This window comes from Meleagris gallopavo, chromosome 31, assembly GCF_905368555.1.
Source record: "Meleagris gallopavo chromosome 31, MGAL_WU_HG_1.1, whole genome shotgun sequence".
In the NCBI taxonomy this organism is placed as follows: Eukaryota; Metazoa; Chordata; class Aves; order Galliformes; family Phasianidae; genus Meleagris; species Meleagris gallopavo.
The window spans coordinates 360,503-385,000 of NC_139434.1; the positions used below are offsets into that span (position 1 = coordinate 360,503).

The following is a 24,498-nucleotide window of genomic DNA, read 5'->3' on the forward strand; positions in this document are numbered from 1 at the left end:
CCTCCACCCTCAACCAAGATGGCGCCGCGCGCACGAGATGTCGCAGACTCAGTGACGTCAGAGGCGCTTCCGGTGGCGCCCGGAAGTAGCTGTCCATGGCGGCTTCCCGGCGGACGCCGTCGAGGGGATGGTGAGGCCGCGGTGGGGCCCAGGGAAGCTGAGGTCCCCAACGGGGGTCCCGTAACGGGCGCAGGACCCCTCCGGAGCGCTCCTCTGATGGCGTCGGGCGCGGCGAGTCGCTCCGAGGACGAGGAGCCGCTGGCGGGGCCGAAACGGGGCTCGGCCCAGGCTTCTGGAGCCGTCCCGAAGCGCCGCAGCTCTTCACGGTACGGGGGATGGGGGTGGGGGTGCGTGGGGTGGGAGTTGGGGGCACGGGGCCCATCGCTGCTTCCTTCGGCTCAGGTTCATCAAGCGGAAGAAGTTCGACGATGAGTTGGTAGAGAGCAGCTTGGCCAAGTCCTCCAGCCGGGCCAAGGGGGGCGTGGAGCCGGGGCGCTGCTCGGGCAGTGAGCCGTCCTCCAGCGAGAAGAAGAAGGTGAGGGACGGGGAGGCTGGGGGGGGGGGGACAGGGGGCTCTGAGGGACCCCACCGCCCCTTTGGGGTGACTTCCATCACCTTTCAGAGTAGAGACCCCCAGTGCTCCCCAGAGAGATGCCCCCTCACTGCCCCTTGGGGAGGAGACGCTGTCAGGGGGACCCTACAGTTCCTCAGGGAGGAGATCCTCTCCATTTCTCAGGAACCCCACTGCCCTCGGGGAGATCCCTCCCCACCCTCTCCCTTGGTGTCACTCCATTTCCCCTTGGGGTGACACTCCCACCCCTCACTGTCTCCCCAGGTCTCAAAGTCTGTGTCCACCCCTGTGGTGCCCAGCCCCGTCCCGGCCCCCAGCCTTGCCAAGCGGATGAAGAAGAGCAAACAGCCCTTGCAGGTGACCAAGGATCTGGGCCGCTGGAAGCCTGCTGATGACCTCCTGCTCATCAATGCTGTGCTGCAGGTCTGACTCTCAACCCCACAGCCCCAGGTCCAACCCCCCCATGGCCCCAGGGCTCACTGTGCTCTGGGGGCTCTTGCTGTGGTGGTATTCATAGCTTTTATTTCATCTGAGGGCTTTTCCAGACCAACGACCTCACATCTGTGCACCTGGGCGTGAAGTTCAGCTGTCGTTTCAACCTGCGGGAGATCCAGGAGCGCTGGTACGCGCTGCTCTATGACCCCATCATCTCCAAGTGAGTGTGGGACTGGTGCTGGAGGGCAGAGCTGCCCTCAGAGGTGGTTCTCATGCCACATTCCCCTCAGGTTGGCCTGCCAGGCCATGCGCCAGCTGCACCCTGAGGCCATCGCTGCCATCCAGAGCAAGGTGCTGTTCAGCAAAGCTGAGGAGCAGCTGCTGAACAAGGTGGGATCGGTAAGAGCCTGAGGGGGCCAGGGCTTGTGGTAGGTAGGGCTTCATGCTGGCATCTGCTTTTCCGTGGGCATCCTCTGTGCCATGTGTCCTTTGTCCCCTCTGCAGATGAGCCAGCCCACACTCGACACCTTCCAGGAGCTTCTCCACAAGCACCCCGATGTCTTCTACCCTTCCAGGACAGCCAAGGCCCTGCAGCTGCACTGGCAGCTCATGAAGCAGTACTATCTTCTGGATGACCAAACCGGTGAGCCCAGCTCCCCTCCCCATACCTCCTGTGTCTCTCTCTGTGTGTCCCCACCCATGCACTCCTTTCCCTCCTGCTCTTTCCAGTGCAGCCGCTCCCCAAGGGGGACCAAGTGCTCAATTTCTCGGATGCTGAGGACATGCTGGATGACAGCAAGCTAAAGTGAGGTTTGGGGGAGCCCTGAGGGAAACACGGGGTGCTCCAGATGGTATTCTCTGATCCTTCTCCTTCTCTGCAGGGATGTGCGGGATGATGTGCTGGAGCATGGTGAGTTCAGCCTGCACCCCACTGCACAGTGGAATCTGCACAGTCTGACTTGGCAGGGGGGTGGGGGTGTGTTCTCCTCTCACTCTTTTCTTTCCCCTTTTTCCAGAGCTGACTGTGGCCGACCGCCGCCAGAAACGGGAAATCCGGCAGCTGGAGCAGGAGCTGCACAAGTGGCAGGTGTTAGTTGACAGCATCACAGGTGAGAGTGGAGTGTGGGAGGCTGTCTGACAGTCCATCTATCCTTCTTTCCATCTGCCCTCCTCTCTGCTTCTCCCCTCAGGCATGAACTCTCCAGACTTTGACAGCCAGACACTGGCCGTTCTGCGGGGCCGCATGGTGCGGTATCTCATGCGCTCTCGAGAGGTGAGGCTGAGGCCCCCCAGCAGAGCTCTGCTCATCCCAGTGAGCTCCCCCAGCCTTCTTATGCTCCCCTTTCTTCAGATCACACTGGGCAGAGCCACGAAGGACAACCAGATTGATGTGGACCTGGCGCTGGAGGGACCAGCCTGGAAGATCTCTCGCAAGCAGGGTAGGGAGCAGGGCTGGGCTGTTTTGGGGGACTCAGGAGCACAGCAGCAGCTGTGTTCCCCTCCCTCCTGTACTGCCCCCCTAAGGTGTCATCAAGCTGAAGAACAATGGGGACTTCTTCATCGCTAACGAGGGCCGGCGCCCCATCTACATCGATGGCCGACCTGTGCTTGGTGGCAACAAGTGGAAGCTCAACAACAATTCTGTGGTGGAGGTGAGTTTTGGGGGGGTGGGTGAGGGGTCTGAGGGCAATAGGAGGTGTCCAGTCCTGCTCACCTCCCACCTTTACCTACAGATTGCCAGCCTCCGCTTCGTCTTCCTCATCAACCAGGACCTGATCACACTCATCAAGACGGAGGCGGCCAAGATGGCCCAGCAGTGAGGAGAGGGGGCTGCTCTGCTACATCCCCTCCAGCCTTACAGGGAGTGATGGCTCCCCTCAGCTGGAGGGGGGGTGGGCTTCTCCCTCCCCCGGCCCCAAGCCTGTGGGCCTGCAAATAAAGTGTTTTACCCCCACACCTGTGGCTCATGGGAAGGGGTGGGGAGGGAGGTAAATGGACACACAAGACCCTGAGCTGCGGGGGCAATATTTTGAAAGTCCTTTATTGATAAAGGCAGAGTTGCTGTACTCACATGTCCCATTGAAGCAGCTGATGGTATCCAGGAATGTGTTTTGCTGAGCCAAAAGAACCTCATTTGCTGCATCCCCCCCAGCCCTCCTCCTGCCAGCCCCAAGGAGTCACCCCTGCCATCCTACTGCCTTCCTGGGAGGGGCTGATCTCTTCCCCCACTGCACCCTAAAATGCTGGCTGATGGAGGCAGTAAGGAACAGAGAGCATTAATTAATGGACAGTACTAATGAACACGAAGATCTCCTTTTATTTGGACAATGCTAAGGTACGGCCATCGCCGCTTGGTAGCAGCTAGGATTAGCTCTGCTAATTGATATTGCTCTTTAATTTAGGGTGGGTCTGGACAAGAGAGGGAGGTGAATTAAACAAAGAGTTTTCCCCTCAACATAAACCAGAGTAGAGCACGCTGTGCAGTGTGCACAGGGTCCTGCTGGCACAACGCTGGGGGTTTAGCCCTCACAAACCCCTCCTGGCTCCTTCAAATCACCCCCTACTCCCGTTTTGCAGCACTTGTCCTCGTTGCCAGCACGAGGGCTGGGCTGTCCTGGGGTTGCTCCTTCAATGTGAGACCCCAGGGTCAGGGCAGAGTGGGGACAAAGAGGCTGGGGGCTGCATTTGGGCCCCCTCTGCCTACAGTGACATCAGAGCCATGGAGATTTTCTAGAGGGGAAAGAAAAAGGCAACAGTGACAGCAGCAAAGGGGCCCTGAGCCCGGGCGGAGGTGCAGTAGATGTGAGAGAAGAACACAAAGCAGACGTCAGAGAAAGAGAAGGAAAGAAAAAAGAAATAATAATAATGGCACAAGAACTGAGAAGTGTAAACTTTCCTTTGTTAATATCTCTAGCTAGGAGCTTCCTACAGTCTCGTCCCCTTAGGGCAGAAGTGGGGAAGGAAACCTCAGGAGCTGGCTCCCTCCTGGCGGCTGGCGCGGGGTTTGCGCTGCGGGAGCCCTTTGCCGTGCGCGGCAGCAGCTCCGGCCGCAGCTCCGGGCTCCGGGGGTTGCATCTGGTGGGGGCTGCCCGGGCTGCTCTGGTGCCGGCCGAGTGCCGGACCTGCTCCGCTGCGGTGCCGGGGGCCGCCGGAGCGCCTGGCTGGGGGAGGAGCGGTGTGGGACTGGGGCCGGGAGCCCGGTGGTCCCGGTGGTCCCGATCGCCTGTTCCCTGGGGCAGCCTGGAAGAGAAAGAGAGGGGAGAGGGACAGATCCCACGCTGAGGGCTGCAGCCGCCCACTGACACGGCACTGAGGCGATGCGTTTCGTGCAACGTGCTCCTCTGAGTCGGGGAAGTGAAAAAGCCCAAATGTGGTGTGAATCAGAGCGCAGAGGCTGCGCGCCCCCAGACCTCTCCTGCTTCTCAGGGAGCTTGGAAACCCAAAAGCTCACGTGAAACAGATGGCAGAGGCTGTGCACCTCCCCAGAGAGGTGGGAAAGCAAAACCACCAAAACCCAATGTGAAGCAGAGCTCGGGAAGCGTGTGCCCTCGTACCACTCCCCATAGAATGTGGAAATCACAAATGCCAATATGTGAAGTGAAGCAGAACCTACAGACTATGCACCCCGTGCCTCTCACTACCGAGAGAGTTTGGAATACAGAAACCCCAACAGAAAAGTGAGGCAGAGCCTGGAGATGGAGCGCTCCCACACTCACTCCGCTCCTCAGAGAAACCAGAAAGCAAGAACTCTGAAGTCTCACACGATACAGAGCCCAGAACTCCACCAGACCCTGTGCCCCTCCTGCTCGTCAGAGAGCTGGGAAAACAAAAACCCCACGATGCCATGTGACACAGAGCTTACAGTCCATGCACATCACACCTCCCTGAAAGGTGGGAAAACAACCCCCAAACCCCCCCCCCCCCAAAATCGCTCAAGAAGCAAAGCCAGCAAAGCAGGGCTGTGCCTGCCCTCCCAGCCCCAGGGCACTCGTACCTCTCGGTGGGGCTGGGGGGGGTGGCTGCCTGCACCCTCCACGGCCGCCTCCATGGTGGATGGGGGCTTCTTGCTCGCTGTGGTAAGGCTGATGGCAGAGGCACAGGCGGGGCTGGAGGGAGCAGAGATGTTGCTGGGACTGCTTGGGGACACAGCTGTGACGGAGCTGCAGCGGGAGCGAGTGGAGTAGCTGTTCTTCGGGTGAGAAACTGGAAAAGAAAGACCCCGAAATGTGCGCTGTGTGTGTGTGGGGTCCTGACTGCTCACCCTTCAACCTCTGTTGGGATACTGGGGCAGAACTGTTGGAGCAGCTCACGGCTGGAGCTGAAGGCATGAAGGGATAGCAGAGCTTTTCCTGGCGAGGTTTTGGTTTGGTTTTGTGGACTGTGCAAAAGCTTGGGACCAGAGAAGGAAGGAGAACAGCCCCCGTGGCCGAAAAACGGGCACACCAAAGACCAATCCTCCCCACAGATCTCCTGAGCTTTGTTGCTCAGGAGAAACAAAGCATCCAGCACAGCCCCCTCCCAGCCTGCTGCTCTCCCATTTGGGGAGCAACACAGGGAGTTTTCGTGATGGCAAGGCCTCCCTGCTCACCTTGCCCAAAGGCAGCAATGCTCTTCTTCAATGCATCGATGTCACACGTAAACCGTGCCACTCTGCCCAGCTCCTCATCATACTTGCGCTCGCTTACAAAGTGCTGCGTGGAAAAGAGAACATATGCATCTTAATTCCAATCCATATGCATCTTAATTCCAATCCCTGCACCCAATCAGAGCACAGGAATGGAGACAGAAGTCTCCAGTTTGGGGCTAGTAACAGATATCGGAGGTGGGTGCTGCTGGAAAAAAAGCCTTGGCTGAAAAGGCAGACGGCTGCAAGGACTTGAGGAATTAGGAAAAGGTTTCTGCAGGACTTCCACCAGCTTCACTCAGATTGTTTCAGTCCCACGGTGGCTCCAGCACTGCTTAGGATGTGGATAGAAGCAGAATTCCTCAGCAGCACCAATCCTACTCAGGGCTGGGACTGCCCTGAACTGCAGCACCAGCAGCCTGATTCTCAAGCTGGAGCTTAATTGATCCTTTGCACAACTGTGTGCTGACCTCTTGCAGTAGGAGCCGGCGTGCCAGAGAGCAGAGGTGGTTTCTGGCATATGAAAGTGTTTCATGGAATATAAAAGCAGCTTCTGCGCAGCGGGCAGGCTCTGTGAGCTGGGTGGAAAGGCAGAGGTCAGCCTGCACCATGGGAGGCTCTCAGCACTCTGCTGATGATAAAGCTCTGGCGTTGCCACATTCCCAGCTCAGTGCCAACGCACAGTGGTCAAAGGTTGAAGTGCAGACACCAAGGGGTTAATGTTTGCATGATCATTTGATGGTACTTTGCAAACCAAGTATTCAAAGTTAAGATTCAGGATGAATTTGTGCCCTTCTGCACAGCTGCAGAGAGCAGCAACGGTGAATTTGGAAAAGACACCACACCGAAGCGTGCTCTTCTGAAACCTGGATGGTTACAAAACATACCGAGTGTTTGGGTGAGATGAAGCAGGAGTGAAAAGCTCACCTTGATATCAGCTCGGAGCTCAACCAGCTGCTCCTCTGACATCCGCACTGCCACGTCGGTCATCTTCTTCAGGGCCTCTGCCTTCTTCTGCCGGCTCATCAGGATCTCCACTGTAGAACAAAGCGCTGCTCTGAGGCTGGAGCAGCCCCAGCCTGGCCCCTCATTGGTAAGCAGCAGGTTCCCCCTGTCAGTGCTGTGCCAGCTGCACAGCAGCCCCAGCGTCACCCTCCTGCAGCTGTGTATGTCTCTGGACTGAACCTGAGCTTGAAGCTGCCGTGGGGATGAGCACCACAAGCTGTTTTAGCTGCTGAGTGCCTTCCCGTGTCCCCTGAGCTGCAGGGTGCAGTGCTGTTGGTGCTGTCAGCACCCCTTCCAGCTCCCCAGGAATGCCAAAATGTTCAGCAGTGCCTTTAGGAGAGCACACCTCATCCCACCCTCTCATGCAGGCACAGAACAAAGGCCTCAAACTGCAAAATCCAGTCACAGTATGCATGGTGCACTGTTTTGTCTGTTCCCAAGTACACAGTGCTCTACACAGAGTGAAAAGGAAATAAGGGAGAAAAATCTGCTTCCACTGGGGCTGTCTCTCGAGCACAGCACCATCTGCAGATCTACAGGCTGGGTGCTCAGTGGGAGGAGGGAGCCTTACTTGCTTCTGCCTTCACTTTGTCCATCTCGGCCAGCAACGCCACCTCACGATCCATGAGGCTGGGGAAGAACACAGAGAAAGGATTTAACACCAAAGGGGACCACAGAATCCCACAGCAGAAGCACGGTGGGTTTCTGGGTAGGCCAGCCACGAGCAGGGACCAACAGAGGGCAGCAGGAGCTTTGGTTCTGAGCTCTGCTGGCACCACAGCTTCAGTCAGCACCTTACTGCATTTCTAAAAACCTGCTGGGTGTGTGGTCACCGTGCTCTGATAAAGTCAGAGGTGAGGGGAGAGAAGCAGCAGCTGCAATGCTCTGGGCTTTATCGCAGAGGAAAGCCATGGTGCAATGCTCGCAGAGTCGCTCAGAATGCTCAAGCCACAAGCAGGACCCGCAGCACTGGAGCAGGATGTGGGCAGTGGGCAGCAGCCTCTCAGGAGCGACATGGTGAAGGCAACCGATTGCAATGCTTCACTCTTAACTTATTCCAATGTACCATCCTGCCAGCCCAGGAACCCAAATTCTAGTGTTCTGCAGCACTTCAGGGCAGGGCACATCCAAAAGGGCTGAGGGAGCATGCAGTGTTCCAGTGGGCACAGCCCCCACCGTGCACCCATCTCTTAAAGTCTGAGGATTTTTCAGCCACCTGAGAGCACCCAAGGTGCACCACAAGAGACTCAGCAGGCTCTGAGCGTGGCTGTTGCCATGAGACCACAATTCCCCCAGGCATTGAGGCTGCAGCCTCTGTGCAAGCAGAGTTGTACCACTACCCACCAAGACTCAGGTTGCAACGACAGGAGAGAAAACACAGCACAGAGGCAGGCACTGGTTTCAGCTTTGTTCCTTGCAGAAACAAACCCAGACCCTCACTCTTCCTGCAGATGCTTTTGTGCTTCCACGCTGCTCCTGCGATGTGCTTGGCCCTGAGTCTGTGCTTCCCTCAGCAGCTCGAGTGCATTCAGCATCCTGCCTACCAACAAGCTTCATTTCTGTTTGCCTAATACAAAAGCCCAGTCTTCCTTTTGCCCGTTAGCTTTACAACACTTTCCATGCAGACACAGTGTAACACCAGCCCTCCAACTCAGGCCACGGGATTTTCAGTGAGAACAATCTGCTTGAAAACAGGGAGGAATATTTCTTCTTGCAAACCATAGGGCAGCTGAAAGGCAAACTCCAACCTCTGCTCCCACTCCTCTGCATGTCAGAGAGGACCGAGGCAGGATCAATTCAAACAACTCCCTCTGAACAGCAGTTTTGACATTTGGCAGCTTCTGTTGATTTATCGCTCTCTGTCCATCTGCCTTTTCAGGGCAGGGATTGTTTCTGCTCGTAGCACAGCGGGGGCCTGAGCCAGGTCAGGCAGTCGCAGCCCAACTGCACAAATACAACGACGTGTGTCAGAAGCGACACTAATAAGGCTTCACCTTCCTTCCAGCTGTCTCTCGTGTGGCTCAGCAGTGTGGAGCAAGGGGCAGGGTGTGGGGAGATGCCCATGCCACAGAGAGATGCCTGTATATTCTGTAAGGAGCTAACCAGGCAGGATCCCAATGCGGATACAGCACTGCCTTGATGAACTTGAGCCCAGCTATGCTGCACCTATCCCCTATCGCCTCCTCCCTGAACACACACACACACACCCACCCACCCCTGGCTCTGACAGCAGCAACACCTGCTTTATATGAGCTTTATATGGGCTGTTTGGGGCTTTCTCCTGCAAGCAAACCCGCAGGAACCTTGACAAAAGATTACAGCCTGCGTCCCTTTGTCATTTAATTTACTCAGCGGAGCTCAGCTGGAGTCCTTTACCCAATTTTACAGTTGGGCTGGCTGAGGAACAGAGGTCATGTTGCTGTGCCTGATGTTGGCGTGAGGAGCAGCTCGATCAGACGCCAGCAGCCTCCCATGCTAGGGAATAGCTGAGCAGACCGCCCTCCAGCTGCCAGATCCGCTCAGGAATGCGCTCAGTCCTGGGCTGCTGTGTGCTGGGACAAGACCACATAAATCTGAGAGACTGAGCTTGGAGAAAGCACACTCTGGGAGGAAGAAAAAGGGGAAGGAGGTGAACTGAGACCTGCTGAGGACTGAAGCAGCACTGAGTGCTTGGTTGTGAGCTGCTGTCAGGAGAGAGACCTGCAGCCCAGCGGCCCCTGCAAGATGCTGTATGCATGAGCACGATCCCAGCTTTGAGGTCAGGCTCTGTGCAGCTGTCCCGAGGGCTGCCTGCAGGGCAGCTGCCACCTTTAAGCCCCACAGTACAGCAGTGACAAACCTCAATACAGCCCCGTGCCCGTAGAAGTGCTGAAGCTGAACTTCCCCTCTGCGCCCACGAAGGCTCAGGGTGCTTTCTGCAGCGCAGACAGAAAAACATGCTGGGAATTCAGGGCTGTTGGGACTCCCTCATTCAGGTTACCTGACCACCTCCAAACCCTACAGAGCAGGAATTGACACCTACGCTCAGGATGGATTTTGGAGATCGTGGTGCAGCATTAGAGCCCCCTCCCCTCACCTCTGTGCCTGCACCAGCACGCTGCCAAGAGAGAGAAGATGAAGGTCCAAACCTGCGGAAGCTTTGCTGGTTCAAAGGACACCTGAAGCACATTTGTGACACACAAGCGAAAACAGTCTGCACTTTGCTACTGATGCCCTGTTTCAGATGAACAAACCTGCCTTTAAATCAGGTTTTCCTTTGGTAGAAAGACAGTTGGAGCTATGATTCAGCAAGAGGATTTAGCTACTGGGTCCTGACTTGTGTCATAGGCTTTAAAAATACACTAATTATTCTCTGGGTCGCAAAGGGAGCTGGGGGAAGAAAAGAAAATGTGACTGTACAAGTTCTGTTTCAGCTCAACTGCGTCATTTTTGGGACAAGGAAAGCAGGCTGCACTCTGCAGAGCCGTGGCCAGCAGAGCATGGCATTTGCCAAGGGAGGCTCTGGTGGCCCCACGCCAGGCGGATCCACACATCCTCCTGTGTGCCCAGTGCCACATGTGGCTCTTTCACCTGTGGGAACGTGACGTGAGCGGTGAGGAGCTGATAAGGCTGAGGCAAAGGGCAAGGCAGTGCTCACACAGATCCAAAGCAGTGACATTTTCCATCCCAAGGACGGGATTTTACACATTTTACAGATGCTGTAAATGCACTGAGAGGTCGATAAAAAGCAATCAGTCCTACTGAATATGGAGGTGATACTGAAGCAGCATCGGTTGCCACTCAGTAGACAAAACCACTAACAAAGTACGCAAACTAATTAAGTTAGGACTACAGATGTCTCAGCCATTGAGGGGTAAATCCCCTCCAGAACCCTCAGCTATTGGTGGGGTAAATTCCCACCACTGCAACAACACAAGAGAGGAAAGCTGGGAGCTCTATGCCATGAAGGTCACGAGCATAAAAAAGAATAAGAATGCAGCTGAGGGCAAACAGACACCCCCAGCCATGTGGGTCTGGTCTCCTCTAAGGTCAAAAGTCAGCCAGAAACACCTCCTGTCACTACTTTTAGCACGCTGAACTTAAATGCAGGGCAGCATTCCACTTCAGGAGAGCACTTCCTGGTGGCAGAGTTCAACCCAAGCAGGCACACAAAGAGAAAACGTCACATGGATCAACAAGATTTGCTAAAAGGCTTCGGAGCACAGCCAGCTCCGTATCACTGCCACTCCGCACTCCTGCCTTGGAGGCCATGCAGTTTGCAGACGCAGATCACTTCTGACACGGATCTGCAAGTCTGCCAAATATCTGCTTTAATCCTTCCGTGTGATATCAGCGTTTTAGTTACCTGTCAAATATTACTCACTTCTGGCAAAAGGAACTGAGGGAGTTGGCTGACGCAGTCACCAAGCCACCCTTGGTAAGGTGAAGTCCCTGTGACTGGAAGAAAAGCAACGTCACACCCGTTTTTAGGAAGGGTGGAGAGGATGAGGCAGGGAACCACTGAATTGTCACCCTCACCTCTGAGTTGGGGGGAGATCACGGGGCAGATGCTCCTGGAAGCAATGCTAAGGCACATGGAAGAGAGGGAGGTGATATGGGATGAGCAGCATAGCTTTACCAAGGGCAGGTCCTGCCTGATTGTAAAAATGACAGTGCAGCTGAGTCAGCAGATAAGGGAAGAGCCACTGATGTCATCTATCTGGACTTTGACACAGTCCCCCATAAAATCCTTCTCTCCAAACTGGAAAGATACGGATTTGATGACGACTGCTCAGCTGGATACAATATTGTACCCAGAGAGTGGTGGCCGATGGCTCAGTGTCCAGATGGAGACCAGTGGTGTGTGGTGCCCCTCGGGGGTCAGTGCTGGGACCAGAGCTCCTCAACATCATCAGAGAGCTGGGCAGTGGGAGTGAGTGCACCCTCAGCAAGTTCGAAGATGATGAGATCAGCAGGGAACTCTCTGTTCAGTTTCTTACACTCCTTTATCAAATGCACTCGTGTTTGTATAACCAAGAACAATTTCTCACTAACAGATCCAATCAGCCAAGGCACCAAGTGCATCAGGTGTTAGGACTTTGGGAATGTCACCGTGAAGTGCTTACCCAAAGCAATGAAAATGGTAATTAAAAAGACCTGAGTGCACTTGGAGGGAACACTGTGCACTGTATTCAAAGCTTGGTTTAAAAATGGAGAAGCAACACTCTGCAGTATGATCATTACTGTGTGTGTACCTTCGGAAGGAGCCTGATCTTCCATGCCGTATGCAACCCAAATTTGCAGATTTCAAATACAAATGTTTGTTTTGAAGAGACACGGACTGCTGCACTCTCTGCTCCCAGCACAGCCAACACCAGCAACCAGCTAGCAGCACGTTACCCAGCGAGTTCCTCCCACCTCCGTGCTTAACAGGACTTAAGGAAGGCCACGTTAACTGCCTCATGCAGACACAGAATCAAAGTTTGCCAAAGAGCCGGATGCACAACAAAGCCCTGAATGGGGCACGGAGCTCCTGCTGCACGCACGGGCAGTGAGCTCCAACGCAGGCTTTGCACAGCTGCCTGCAAAAAGCCTTCTACAAATTGCAGAGCACGGGCCTTCAGACATGGGCTTAATTCTCGACGACACGCTGGAGCTCTCAAGCGCTGACAAACGGTGCTTGGCCAGCGGGGCAAACACAAGCTTGTCATTAGCCTGACTGGAGAGCTGAAGTTTTATTCTGAATTCATTGATCTTAATCCTCAACACATCTGGATCCGTTCCTACATTTCACTTACCTACTCTGCAGCTCAGCAAATACCTGCTTCATCTTCTTAATGGAAGCATCCATTTCCTCTTTCACCACGACCCGGTACCGAGCCAGTGAGACGGTGCAGCGCTGGAGATCCTTCACTGATTTTTCAATATTAGAACCTACCAAGAGACAGAGAGAACTTAAACAGTCATGTCAATCACACTGCTAAATCCTCCCAGCAGGGGAAATCAGGAGAACGCTTTCCCTCTTACTTTTAAACTATGTCCTGCTTGGTTTTAATACCTCCTTTCCCTCCCCCATTACAGAGGCTCTCGGTTCAGCAGAAGTTCTGCAGGTTTTCCACCGAGGAAAGCTTTCCCAGAGCTTGAAAGATTTCATTTTGTGGGCAGGGACACCCCTCTACAGCTTCAAATACACAACAGTAACCAAATGCATCTGAGTTGCTTTGGGTTAGGGGCACAGCCACTGCCTGATCTCACTGAGCTAATCATGACAACCACATTCACCACCGCTGTCTCAGGTCTTCCTGTCCCCTCTTGTTATTGCAAGAGAAAGCACACGAAAGAGAAAAAAACCACGGGTAACAGGAGGCTGTCACTTCTTGTAACAGGGCTGGTCCCAACTACCGTCCTCTTGACACATTCTCACAACAGATGAGAAAGAACCCAAAGGCTCTGCGAGGGAGCAGAGAAGAATGGGCTAAGCGTATGCAGCGAGGCTGCCTCCCGCCCTGCCTTCTCACACATACGGGTTTGCTGCTCCAGGCACTACATCTAAACTGCTGTCAAGATTCCTGCTGTGCACGGGGAAGAGGAGGAGCAGAGTGCAAGTTAGAGGCCAGATAATAAGAAGTGTGTTAGCTTGTATTAAAATCAACGTCCAGCCTGTCTCAGCGCTGTCCGTCAGCAATGCAGCGGATGAGGTGGTGAGAATTTGGCTGCTGGCAACTTGCTGTGACACAAGGGAGGGTGCAGACCCGGGGGCCTTACCCAGCTTCTTGTTTGCAGGTGAGAAGGGGACGTTGTCCAGACGCACGGCAGGCAGGGAGGTGGGGGCTGTGGGTCTGGAGCCGGACCTGCTCGCGCTGTGCTCATCAGGACGCTGTCTGAGAGACGAAGGGCTCTGGGCAGGGCGCATGGTGAGAGATTTGGTGTCGAGGTCTGCTATTCCATTCTCTAGTTGAGGCACTGCTGGGGCAAAGCACAGTGGTGTGAAGGGGGGGCGGGGGACGACACACACAGAGGACAGCAGAACGCTCACCAGCCCTTTAGGACCACAAGCAGAAATCAAAGCTCGGGGTGAGCTGCCCTTTCCTGGAGGACCGTACAAACAAATCAGCTCTCAAAGCTGACCCCAGTCAAAGGAGGGACACAAAAGGCGAGAGGCAGCTCCTCTGCTTTTTAAACACCCAGCAGGTGCCTCCTGCTGCTTCTTCTGGGGACTAACCTGTTCTCTCAGGCATGTCTGGCACCGAGGCCTCGCAATCCTCCAGCTCTCTGGCATCAATTGAAAGCGCATCCAGCCCTTCGCTGAGCGAGTCCACCGACTCCGTGTCATGGGCACAGCCGTTGACATGGAAACCGTTAATTCCTCCCTTCTCTGAGTTTGCTGACTGCTCCTCTTCAGTGGACACCAATTTCCTGGGGTCTGCAGGGCCAGGGTTCGCCTCGGCTTGCGGTTTCGGTTTGGTTTTCTTCTTCTTGTTCTGAGGATTAGGCATCCGCACCACAGAGAGAGAGAGAGAAAGAAATAAAAATAAAAACGTTAAGCTTTAATTCCTGAAGGGAAAATTAAGCTTGTGCTTACCGCCTGAAAGTAGCTGAATTAAATGCCTTTTCAGCCAGCCCTGTTGTTGATCCTGTTAACAGCAGGAGGGATTCATTCAACAATGAGGACAGATATAGAGGCATTAGCGACCAGCAAACTCATTATCCCCTCCAACGGTGTGCCAGCGAGCCCAGGGCATGGAATGGGGGCTGTGGGAAGCAGTGGGGCTGTGGGGGGCTGCCCCACTCCCCTCGGGGTGCTGCCCTAGACCTCGCTCTGACAGCAATTCCCTCGATCGCCAGCACACGGCTCTTCGGTCACATTTCTCCCCTCTCTATTTTATCCTGGTGCTTTTTAAGTATTCAAAGGAGTCCTTTTGAATAATTATGATTTTCTTCCTGTCCTGGTGGATTTGGACATTAAAATATCAAGTTCTGAAACTTTGCAAATCTTCCTTTAACCGTTTCGCAGAGGTCTGAGCGCAGAGCTGGGCAGGGAAGCCTACATGACACAGAAATATTTCCACAGAGCTCAGCATTAAATGCAACTGTTCAGCTCCAAAGGTTACCGATGAAAAATGGAACGGCACGACCATCTGAGCAGTGAATTACGGAGCTCTGCTGCAGCAAACGGACCTGAGAAAGATTTACTTCAGCATGGGGCTGGGTGTGTGGATTAGGAGTCCTGCAGAGGGTCAGCAAAACAAAAGCCATTGCAAGGGCTGTAAGTCTAGAAGCTTTTTTCAGCCCAACACAATGTGTCTGACAACGAAACCGAGGGCAGATGTGATGTTTTCTGCTGGCAACGAAGGCCCCATGCAAATCCCTGCTCTTAGCAGCGAGGCACCTGATAACACGGCAATCGTTTCTGGAAGTCTGCTCTGCTGCCAGCAGCGTGCATGCACAGAATGGTGCAGAACATGTTTGCTCTTTGGCTTCTCATCTCATCAAAATTACCAGGAACGCAGAGGACGGCAGGCAGTCTCGATTTATGCTCTCCCTCATCCTCAAAGAAATAATAATAAAAATAAAAAAAGACAGTGGCATTTGCAAGGTGTATTTAGAAGCATTACCTTTTTTTTGCCTGTGACAGTCCATTCCTTCAATACTTCACTGGCGTTACCTGAAACAAAAAGCAGTGATGAGCAGTGAGTGGCACACATGCAGTGCCAAAAGCAAGAGCCACTTTCTCTGAGGTCACAGAATCCATTCAGCACTTCAAAGTATTTCAAAGCCCATCTGGGTTTCAAAGTACAAACAGCAGAAAAAAAATGAAGCTGAAGACATTCCCTGCTTTGCACACATGAGTGAGGGTTTCTGTAACTGAGTATCTAACTCCCATTACCTAAAGAGTTATCAAGTCCTTATCTCTGCCTTCACTCTTTGTTGATGTTTTTCCAACTAGAGGTTGGAAGAGAACCATCTATGAGCTGTGGAGGATGAGCTGAGAAGCTCCACAAGCTCCTTGCCATGTGGGATATGTGCTGCACTCTGACTCTTCTGCAGGAGCTCCTAAAGACCCACAAACACAGCAGGTACGAGTGACTAGAGGAGAGCCACTAAGATGATCAGAGGGCTGAGCACCTTTCCTATGAAGAATGGTTGAGGGAACTGGGTTTCTTTAGCTTGGAGAAGGCTCCAGGGAGACCTCACTGTGGTCTTCCAGTACTTGAAGGGAGCCTGTATATATAAATAGGAGGGGAAATGGCTGTTTACATGGGTGGATAGTGATAGGACAAGGGGGAATGGTTTTAAACTGAGACAGGGGTTAGATATGAGGAGAAAGCTTTTTATTCAGAGGATGGTGAGGCACTGGAACAGGTTGCCCAAGGAGGTTGTGGATGCCCCATCCCTGCAGGCATTCAAGGCCAGGCTGGATGTGGCTCTGGGCAGCCTGGGCTGCTGGTTGGCGACCTGCACACAGCAGAGGGGTTGAAACTACATGATCATTGCGGTCCTTTTCAACCCAGGCCATTCTATGATTCTCTGACTCTATGACAGAGCCCAGAAACCCACTGCAGTTACCTTCCATAAACGCTTGCACTGTTTTGTCCACGCAGTTGTCAAAATGCTGGAGCACGAGGACAATCTCATTGTTGCTCCTGTTTGGGACTATGGCACGCACTGCGTTGATCTGGAGGGAAGAGAAGAAGCTGACAGGTGAAGCATTTGCTCTACCTCACACTGCAGCCCTGTGCAAGCAGTCTGAACACCTTAACCGATGCCTTCCTTATCAAACTTTCATATGCCAGGATGATTTAGCCTGAATAAAATTCTGCTTCTGAAAGAAGCGCAGTTAGCTCTCAGACAGAAGCATATTTAACCTCTGACAGCAGATAAAGATGCAGTACTGAAATGGCAAGCTGAAGTCCCACGAGATGCACTTACCTTCTCCTTCATGTTTTCAAAGGTTCCTCCTTGGGCCATCACAGTGTTGGACTGCACATCAAAAATGAACCCGGACGGATCTGTGAAGAAAAAGGAGATGGGAAACTCATGTCGGAATGTTCAGGTGCTGGGAGACATCTGGAGAGCACGGTCAGCTCCGGTGGTTACAGTGCTTGCTGGGTAATTCTACCAAACAGAGGGCAATTAGCTGCTGAGAGCAAAGCACACAGTGCCCCAGCCTTCATTACAGGACAGATTCTGTTCCTCCCGCCATGTTACAGGGAGCCAATGAAACTGCTTCAGCCACAGCTCTGCTTCAAGCCAATTGCAGACCAAACCACAAAGAAGCAAACGCAGCCCTAGCAGGGCTGGTGTGACATAAACCATTACCAAAACAGGCCGGTTGCACCCTCACATTTCTACATCAATCCCTCTGTGAGCCCAGCGACAAAGAGCTAATGACCCCTCAGCACTGGAGCCTCTCAGCAGCACATTACCAACCTCCCCCACCTGGAGATACAAGAAGGCAACCAGACTGATGAATGGCTTTGGAGACTGAGCAGCTCATGCTCCCCACCAGCTCCCATCCTCAGGGCAATGCTAATCTTCCAGATAGACACCAGAGCAGAGCCAGCCTCCAGCAACAGATTCCCTCCCTGCCATCCCTGCCCTGAAATCACCTCATGTGCCAAAGGCCCAAGCATCTAAATTTGGGATTTTGGGGAAGGAAATGCATCCAGCAGCTTGCTCTGGTGGGCCAACACCCCGAGCTGCTGATTCACGTCCCTTCCCTCACCTCCTCCAAATTACTCACACGCAGTTTTGAGACACACCATTGACTTCCGCGGTTCCCAGACATTGATGTAGCATTTAAACCGAGATGCCTCCAAACGCAGTGACAGAATTGTGAACATGATGGAAAGGTCAGGCTCTTATTTAGGCTACAGATGAACGCTTAAATTCTTCCCTCGCTCCGTCCTTCCCCATTTCAGCCCCATGAGCGAGATTGTCTCCTGTTTTTGAAGCTCACGCAAGTTTGAGCTCCCAACTTTCCGGCCCTTCATCTTGTAAATGGCTCTCAGATTCCCATCACCGAGTGAGAATTAGAGATCTTTTCTCAAAACCCTCACTGCAGAACAGCCACCGAGGACCCAGGTGCCAAGGAAGATGAAGCTCAGCTCCCCGCTGCAGCGCTCAATCCTACCCCTTCCTACAGCTGTCTCTGTGCTGGAGCTCACGCAGATGGAGCTGTCAGCACCTCGCTCCCACCACAGCTCCAGCTTCCAGCCACGGTCCTCCCAGCAGCTAAAACGTTGATCATGCAAAAATTATGCAATGGAGGCTTCACTGTGTTCATGTGATATTGCCCAGGAGTGCTCCCGAGCATCATTAGAAGGGCTGCTGGCACTCAGGTCTCCGGTGGTGGCGGGGATCTGCAGGAATGGATGGAATTTAAAATGCTCCATCCTCATGGGCAGACGTCTGGCTGCTGCCACTGCCTTCAGGATTTGGGGAATGAACACCTTCGTGGGGCTGTGGCTGTGCATGGCAGCATGGAACGCCGTTTCATTGGGATGCTGTTGCATGGAAATACACAGTGCTGCCCTGCGGATGCATTAACTCCAGAACCATGCTCTTAATTGCTTCTGTGCTCATAACTGAGCTCCCAGAAAAAGGAGGGGGCAAGAAATCACTCATCCCAGATCATTTATTTCCATGCTTTAGCACTGTTTAATAAATTGGTTCTCTTCAACAGAAGCACTGAAGCTGCCAGGAAGAATCTGCCCTGCCCAGCACCACACTGCCTGCTCACTTCAGTTTCCTTCTCCTGTAACTCCACTGATCAGTCACTGCTACATGAAAAGTGTGCAAAAGCAGCCCAAGAAATACCCATCTGCTTCCTGGGACATCAGGAACCCAGCAGCCTAGGACAGCCCTGCCCATTTTGGGACGTCCTGACACCTGTTTGCCACTACAGGACCGAACATAGAAACAAATCATTTAGCTTACAAAACTAGGAGTGTATGGATATCCACTGAGCAGAAATTAACACTGAGATACAAACCAGCACAGATCAAGGTCCCTGCAGGACTTTCCAGCATCCTCCCTCTTTCTCCATGATCCAGGAGCACAGACACCACTACCACACATGCCTCTAAGCCCCTCTTTCCCCACAGAGCACATTAAGATGCTTGAGGGGGTCCATCTGGCTCACAAACTGCACTCACTCCATCACCGCCTCCAATTCAGAGCTGGGGCTCAGTGCCTCCATCAGCTGCTGCAGAAACTATTTTAACACCCTGTGGTGTGGTCACTGTGCTGCAGAGGGAGCCCAAGGAGGTGGCAGCTGCACCTCGGGGCTTTGTCTAGACAAGAAACGCCACGTTACTGCTGTTGTTGTAAACAGATCCAAATGGCCCAAGCATTCATTACAGCCCTAAGTCCAAACCTGACCCTCAGAGAGGCGGGGGTCTCCTTCCCTGAGAGATCCAAGCCCTCCCGATGCTTTTTTGTGCACCCTGCTTTAGCACAGGGTTGGACTGAGGGTCTGCACATGTCCTTTCCAACTCTGACAGTTCTGGGATTCTCTCTCCCAGCCAGAGGCTGAGGAAGCAGCATTACACAGAGCTGGGATTCCGCAGAGCTTCCACCTGAATGGCACACTGTTAGATGAAGGATGAGATTAAAACAGAGCTTTCCCCACACCACACCTGTGCAGGTTCCCTGTGACATTTCCCCTTCCCCAAGTTCACACAGGGCAAATTTTCACCAATAGCAATGCCTCCTTGATGTATACGGATAAGGAAGAGCCCAAGGGCTGCACTGCATCCATGCCCAAATTGCACACCCACTTCCCAAATCTCACCAACACCCTCCTGAGCAGCTCAGACGCTCACCTTGTTCCACAGCACTCTCATGCAGCAGCAGCAGGCGGGCTCCTGATTTGCTTTCAGAACTGCTGCATTATTGAAAGCAACTCTCTCACCTCTCAGCACTCCTCACTGCTCCTTTGTTACACAGCAAAGGGGTTTTGTTTGGCTTCCAGAGAAACTGAGAAGACACTCCTTACCTGCAAAGGGCCTGCATGACATCTGCTGAGCACACTAGGGCTGCAGCCTGCAGCATCAAATGCTGACAGCCCCGGTGCCCTCCTGGCCTCAGAAACCCAGCAGTGCCAGCCCCGCAGGGTTCCCTGCTGCCTCCTGCAGACTTCCCTCCATTCCCCACCATCCTGTTGCTTTTCTCCCCACGTATTCGCTGACAACAATTGCTGGGCTCCATTTCCAGCAGCAGAGAGAAGATAATTTCCTAATGGCTTGTGTTGAGGCTTCCAAAAGCACGGATGCAGCATTTCAAAAATAACTCCAAAATTATCCTATACAGTCATTGCCATAAGTGCTGCTAATTGCTTTGAACCATGCATGGATCTGGATGTCAAAGGACAGCAGTGCTGCTCAGGTAGGCACCATTTCTGTGCCAGAGCTGCAAGAGGCAAAAATCTACCGAGAACAAAAGCGCTTCTCTCGAGGCAGAGGACACGGATTGTCAAAGCACTCGCCTTAAATTATTAATTAGTAGTCAGTGCAAATAAAAAGACAACCATAACCTTCATAACCCCTACCTCTCCCCCTCCCCACACTTTAGAATTAATGTCTCACGTGCAGCAAACAAGGGCTCTTGCTGCATTAAGCTGCTTGCTGCAAGAGCAGCTTTTGTCTTTAACGTGAAACAGCAGAAAAGGGAGAACCTGCATGAGTGCTGCACGGGTGTTGCTGAACTACTAAAAATATTTCTTTTCTGCTGCTTTCTGACAGTGAAAATGGGGCAGTATTAATATATGCAGCAAGTCAAGAATCAGACCTGTCCAGTTGGACAACTGAAACGCTGCTACAAATGTCACAAAACCCAACAGGTTATACGATGTCACCAAGATGGTGACAAGAAGCTGTCAAGCGTTGCCAGCAGCCTGGAGAGGAGTGCAGCAGAAGCAATTAACCCCTCTCCTAATTGATAACTTTGGAATCAATCGTGCTGTTTATTGACATTTGATTATAGCATATCCACATGCATCTTACCTTTTGGGTTTTGCTTTTTAGACATCTCGGTGTGTTTGTTCTAATGTGCAGCTATACGAGAAGGAGGGGGGGGGAGAAAAATAAGTTGCAGCCCTTGAGCAGTGCAGCTGTGATTCACACACGGCCTCCAATCGAGGAGGGGAGTGGATGGTGTTTGGTCTGGGATGGCAAAATCACAGCAGAGAGGGCAAGCAGGGTCTGGAGCTGTCAGAATTCAGCTGACAGCCCCACAGAGCAGCACGGCTTCTTCCTGGAGAAAGCTGCTCCTTGTCACGCGGCTGCCGGTGTCAGTTGTCTCAGGTTCTAAATAACAATGGGGAAAAAGAAAGAAAGGAAGTCAGAAATTGCTGCCCAGCAAGCCCAAGGGGTACCCCACATCCCTCAGCTTGTCAGCACATCTCACTGCTGGTTTTTAAAGAGTGAAATCTGTATTTTGCTAAAGGTGCTTTGGAATGGCTAGCAGAAAGCAACGTAACGCGAAAGGCAACGAGAGCCCCACGGCCTCACTATGGATCCAAAAGACTCAAGGCACTCTGTGATTTAAGCCCCACAACCAGGTGGGTTTACAGCCACCATAAAGTGTTTGCTAACAAAGGACGTGGATGGGGAGCAACGAGGATCTCTGGTGTGTCAGCAGCCAGCATCCCAGCAGCACACAGCAGGGACACTCGGTTCCTGTGCACGGATTTTCCTTACACTTCTGGCTCCCCGGTGCAGGAGAGGGACGGTGCCAGGTTAAACAAAGAGCAACTGGACACGGCGTGCAGAACAATGGGGATCCGGCCCGAGCAGCCAGGAGGAAAAGGCACGACCTGCCAATGCCATCTATCAAATGCAGGCTGAAGGCAAAGCATTACGGAACCAGGAGGCTCTGTGCGTTCCTAGTGAAACCACAGGCTTGAAAATGCACTGAGGAACACACAGCTCGTTTGCTCGAGGAATAATCAGCTCAGTTCCCACCCATCCCAACAAGGATTATCTGTAGGGGCATTTCCAGGATATGGTTTAGAAGCCCAAAGAACGCAGCAGCACTGCTGCAGTGTGAGGAGCTGAAATCCCAAAATGAGAGCAGGGAAGGATGGGGATAATGATTTGAAATGCATCCCAGGTTCCATTTCCCAGTGCACGGGGACCTGGGTACCTGCAGGTCTGCACCCAAACCTTCTTGATAATTCCACGCCTTTAAATAAATGCACTTTTGGAGGAGAGCACAGAAAGGCACCAAACCTGGAGCAGCACAGAGAGCAGAAAGGCACCAAACCTGAAGCAGCACAGAGAGCACTTCAGGTGAACTCCCTTCAGCTGTCTCCAACTCAGCTCAGTAAAAGAATGAATATTTACATACAAAGAGTGACTGCTTACAAAGAAATTCAGCAAGGAACATTTATAAGCTGTCTCTGCAGCCTCAGAAGCAAGCACCCGAGGGGACACCAATGTAAAAAGCCTGCCTGAAAAGTTATTGGGAGATCTCCAAGTATCTGAAGCAAGTGCACGCTGTCACCCAGGAAAAAGCTTCTCCCCACTTCAGAGGTAGAAAATGAACAGCAATTAAAACATGTGAAGAGAAACAAGCAGCGCACCACAGCTTCCCAGCCACCCTTTGGCAAGCCTAGCTCTAAGCTGCCTGTGCACAAAGTGAAAAAGCAACGGAGTGGGGAATAAAATAACCACTGATGAGCATCTACTGGCAAACATTCATCCAAAATTAGCACCAGCAACCCCCAAGGTGGGATCAAGCAGCTCAAATCCACATATCTACAGAAACAGCAAAGAGTCAACACAAAACAAGCAAGAAAGCGACCTGCAGCATTAAAATAAAATACTGAATGGGGTGGAGGGGGCACAAAATAACCCACAGAAACCCAATGCTGCAGACAGAACGATGGAACCCTCCTTGATCTCAGCTGGCACGTGGCTTTCCCGAGCCGCAACGGGAATGCACATTTTTGCTAAGCACAAACCGGCTCACTTTCAAATAAGGAAAAGTCATTCGCAGCTTTACAGACAGCACAGCAAGAAAGAAATGACTTCAGATCACCCCGCCCGTGGTGTTCTCTTTCCAGGCCATTCCTGCCCTGTCTAGACAGAGCATTTCAGTGAACTTTCCAAACTTGAGCGCTCCCTGTTTAAAGGGAAAGATGAACGGAGAGAAATGCGCCCTGGGGATTTTTATTATTCTACCAAAGGTGCCTTTGCTGAGAAATGCGCAGCTCTGAGGGTGAAAGCAGCCCAAGTCAAGCTCAGAGGTCTCAGCCCCCCCCCCAGCCTTTCACTTTTCTGTGTGAGCTTTTCCTCAAACGTGGACCTTCCCCAGGCTCATCGGGTCCCCTTATCAGTGTGAGGAAGTAAAGCTCCGTCCACCAGCTGACAAAACACTCCTGCAGCCACCCCCTGAGCCCACAGAACCCCTCACAGGAGTTCTCCTGCACTCAGTGAAGCCCCCATTGGTGGCTGCTGCAGAAAAAAGGGTCGGTTTCCCCCTCCCAGAGCATTTCTCACATTCAGTCTCCAAACACAGTGGTGGATTCCTGATGCTTCGCACAGTGACACAACCTATGCCTCACGGTGGGAACCTCCCTTCTGCTTCTCTCACAGCAAGACCTTTTGGCTTGAAGTGATCCAAAAACCTCAGCAGGATGCAGGGGGACCAGAAAAAACATTTGTCCCAGCAATAGTGCGCACCACTGCTGCTTTCAGGCTTCATTTGCTACCTTTCTGAGCAGAAGGGTCTCGAGGATTTGCCAAGAATTACAGCATAGATAAGAGTACGACCATTCCTTAGATTGGGGTTGAGCTCTTAACCAAAGCATCTAAAAAAAAGCACAACTTTTTGAGAAGGAAGGAGAAAGGTGATGGGAAACAGAAAATGAACCTTCCCCTGCCCCGCTGCTGTGTGGTGAGGACTTCCTGCACCTCCCCAAGCTCCATACAGGGAAAGGCTGTTCTTGCCATCCCCTCTCAGCTTTCCCTTTGACCTCAGCCACAGCCTCAGGCAGCCATTAAAATGAAGCTCTACATTTTAATTGCCAGAACAACGCAGCACCAACAAATCCTCCTGCAGTCACCTCTCAGCTCCTTCATCCGGGATCCAACCAGAATCTTCTGCTGAGGGCTTCATAAAACATTTAAATGCTCCTTTAAAGGAACGCTGCTCACGGGACGGCTCTTAGGAGCACAAATGGGGCTAGAAAGCCCCAAAAGGACAGAACTTCATGTGGTACCACAACAACCGAATGCTTGGGACAGCTGGAGCTGAGCACAACTCGGCTGCTGGCGGAGTCACAACCCCGCCACAAACCATTAATTGCTATTAGCCCTCATTAACGAGGCACAACAACGAAAGAGACAAACGCCAAAGCCCCGAACCCGGCGTGACGGGGAGGAGAAGCACTGACTCAGCCGTACCCGCAGCCTGGGCTCGTTCTGCGGGCCCTTCGTGCCCGATGGAGCCTTCAGCCGACCCTCCCCCAAGACCCCAAAGCCCCGTGAGCCCGTAACGCCCAGCCCCCCCCCCCCCCCCCCCCCGAGGCCTCACAGAACGGTTCCCCACAGCCCCCCTCCCCCCCCCAGCGCCGCGGCCTACGGGGGTCTCTCCTCTCATCGTATTCCCTTCCACCTCAGCCCCCGGCTCCCCCTCCCCACCACCGCATCCTTCAGGCCCTGCTCCCTCCGGACCCCCCTCACCTCCAGGCCGCCGCCCCCCCCGCCCCTCAGCTCACCTCAGGCCGCCGCGGATGCAGCGGAGAGGAGGAGGGGGCCGCGGCCCGGCCGGAGCCCTCAGCCTTCCGCTAGCCAATCGGTTCCGTGGACGCCGCGAGAAAGCCAATAGCGTCGCGCTGTTTTCGGAGACCGCAGCCAATGAGGGAGGGGAGGAGGGG

The 24,498-nt window shown here is 53.2% G+C and overlaps 2 protein-coding genes across 4 annotated transcripts; one reads left to right on the plus strand and one right to left on the minus strand.

Moving 5' to 3' along the window:
- The first annotated feature begins 3 nt into the window (after nt 1-3).
- On the plus strand, nt 4-2,960 carry MCRS1 (microspherule protein 1). Its single transcript, XM_010727049.3, has 13 exons — nt 4-326; nt 403-535; nt 836-994; nt 1,117-1,226; nt 1,297-1,405; nt 1,511-1,649; nt 1,736-1,811; nt 1,888-1,916; nt 2,023-2,115; nt 2,197-2,279; nt 2,358-2,445; nt 2,531-2,658; nt 2,740-2,960. Exons 1-13 carry the CDS (start codon nt 19-21, stop codon nt 2,824-2,826), a joined length of 1,542 nt encoding a protein of 513 aa, XP_010725351.2. The 5' UTR covers nt 4-18; the 3' UTR covers nt 2,827-2,960.
- Nucleotides 2,961-3,020: 60 nt separating this feature from the next.
- Nucleotides 3,021-24,498, minus strand: SPATS2 (spermatogenesis associated serine rich 2). Of its 3 annotated transcripts, none has more exons than XM_085212200.1 (13): nt 24,340-24,498; nt 20,621-20,923; nt 16,545-16,624; nt 16,182-16,290; nt 15,230-15,279; nt 13,837-14,095; nt 13,380-13,580; nt 12,413-12,548; nt 7,207-7,265; nt 6,558-6,667; nt 5,595-5,697; nt 5,001-5,209; nt 3,021-4,246 (listed from the first exon to the last, which is right to left on the minus strand). In XM_085212200.1, exons 2-13 carry the CDS (start codon nt 20,643-20,645, stop codon nt 3,974-3,976), a joined length of 1,614 nt encoding a protein of 537 aa, XP_085068326.1. In that variant the 5' UTR covers nt 20,646-20,923; nt 24,340-24,498; the 3' UTR covers nt 3,021-3,973. The 3 variants fall into 3 exon arrangements, with proteins under 3 accessions (XP_085068326.1, XP_085068328.1, XP_085068327.1); XM_085212202.1 differs by having other exon boundaries at nt 13,380-13,577; nt 24,340-24,497; XM_085212201.1 differs by having other exon boundaries at nt 24,305-24,409.

Coding starts and splice junctions, on each gene's coding strand:
- MCRS1 (XM_010727049.3), top strand. CDS start 19: ATGGCGCCGCGCGCACGAGATGTCGCAGACTCAGTGACGTCAGAGGCG. Junction 536..835: donor CCTCCAGCGAGAAGAAGAAG/GTGAGGGACGGG, acceptor CTGTCTCCCCAG/GTCTCAAAGTCTGTGTCCAC. Junction 1,227..1,296: donor TATGACCCCATCATCTCCAA/GTGAGTGTGGGA, acceptor CATTCCCCTCAG/GTTGGCCTGCCAGGCCATGC.
- SPATS2 (XM_085212200.1), bottom strand. CDS start 20,645: ATGTCTAAAAAGCAAAACCCAAAAG. Junction 5,210..5,594: donor CATTGCTGCCTTTGGGCAAG/GTGAGCAGGGAG, acceptor TTTCTTTTCCAG/TTTCTCACCCGAAGAACAGC. Junction 4,247..5,000: donor CCCCCCAGCCCCACCGAGAG/GTACGAGTGCCC, acceptor TTTCTCTTCCAG/GCTGCCCCAGGGAACAGGCG.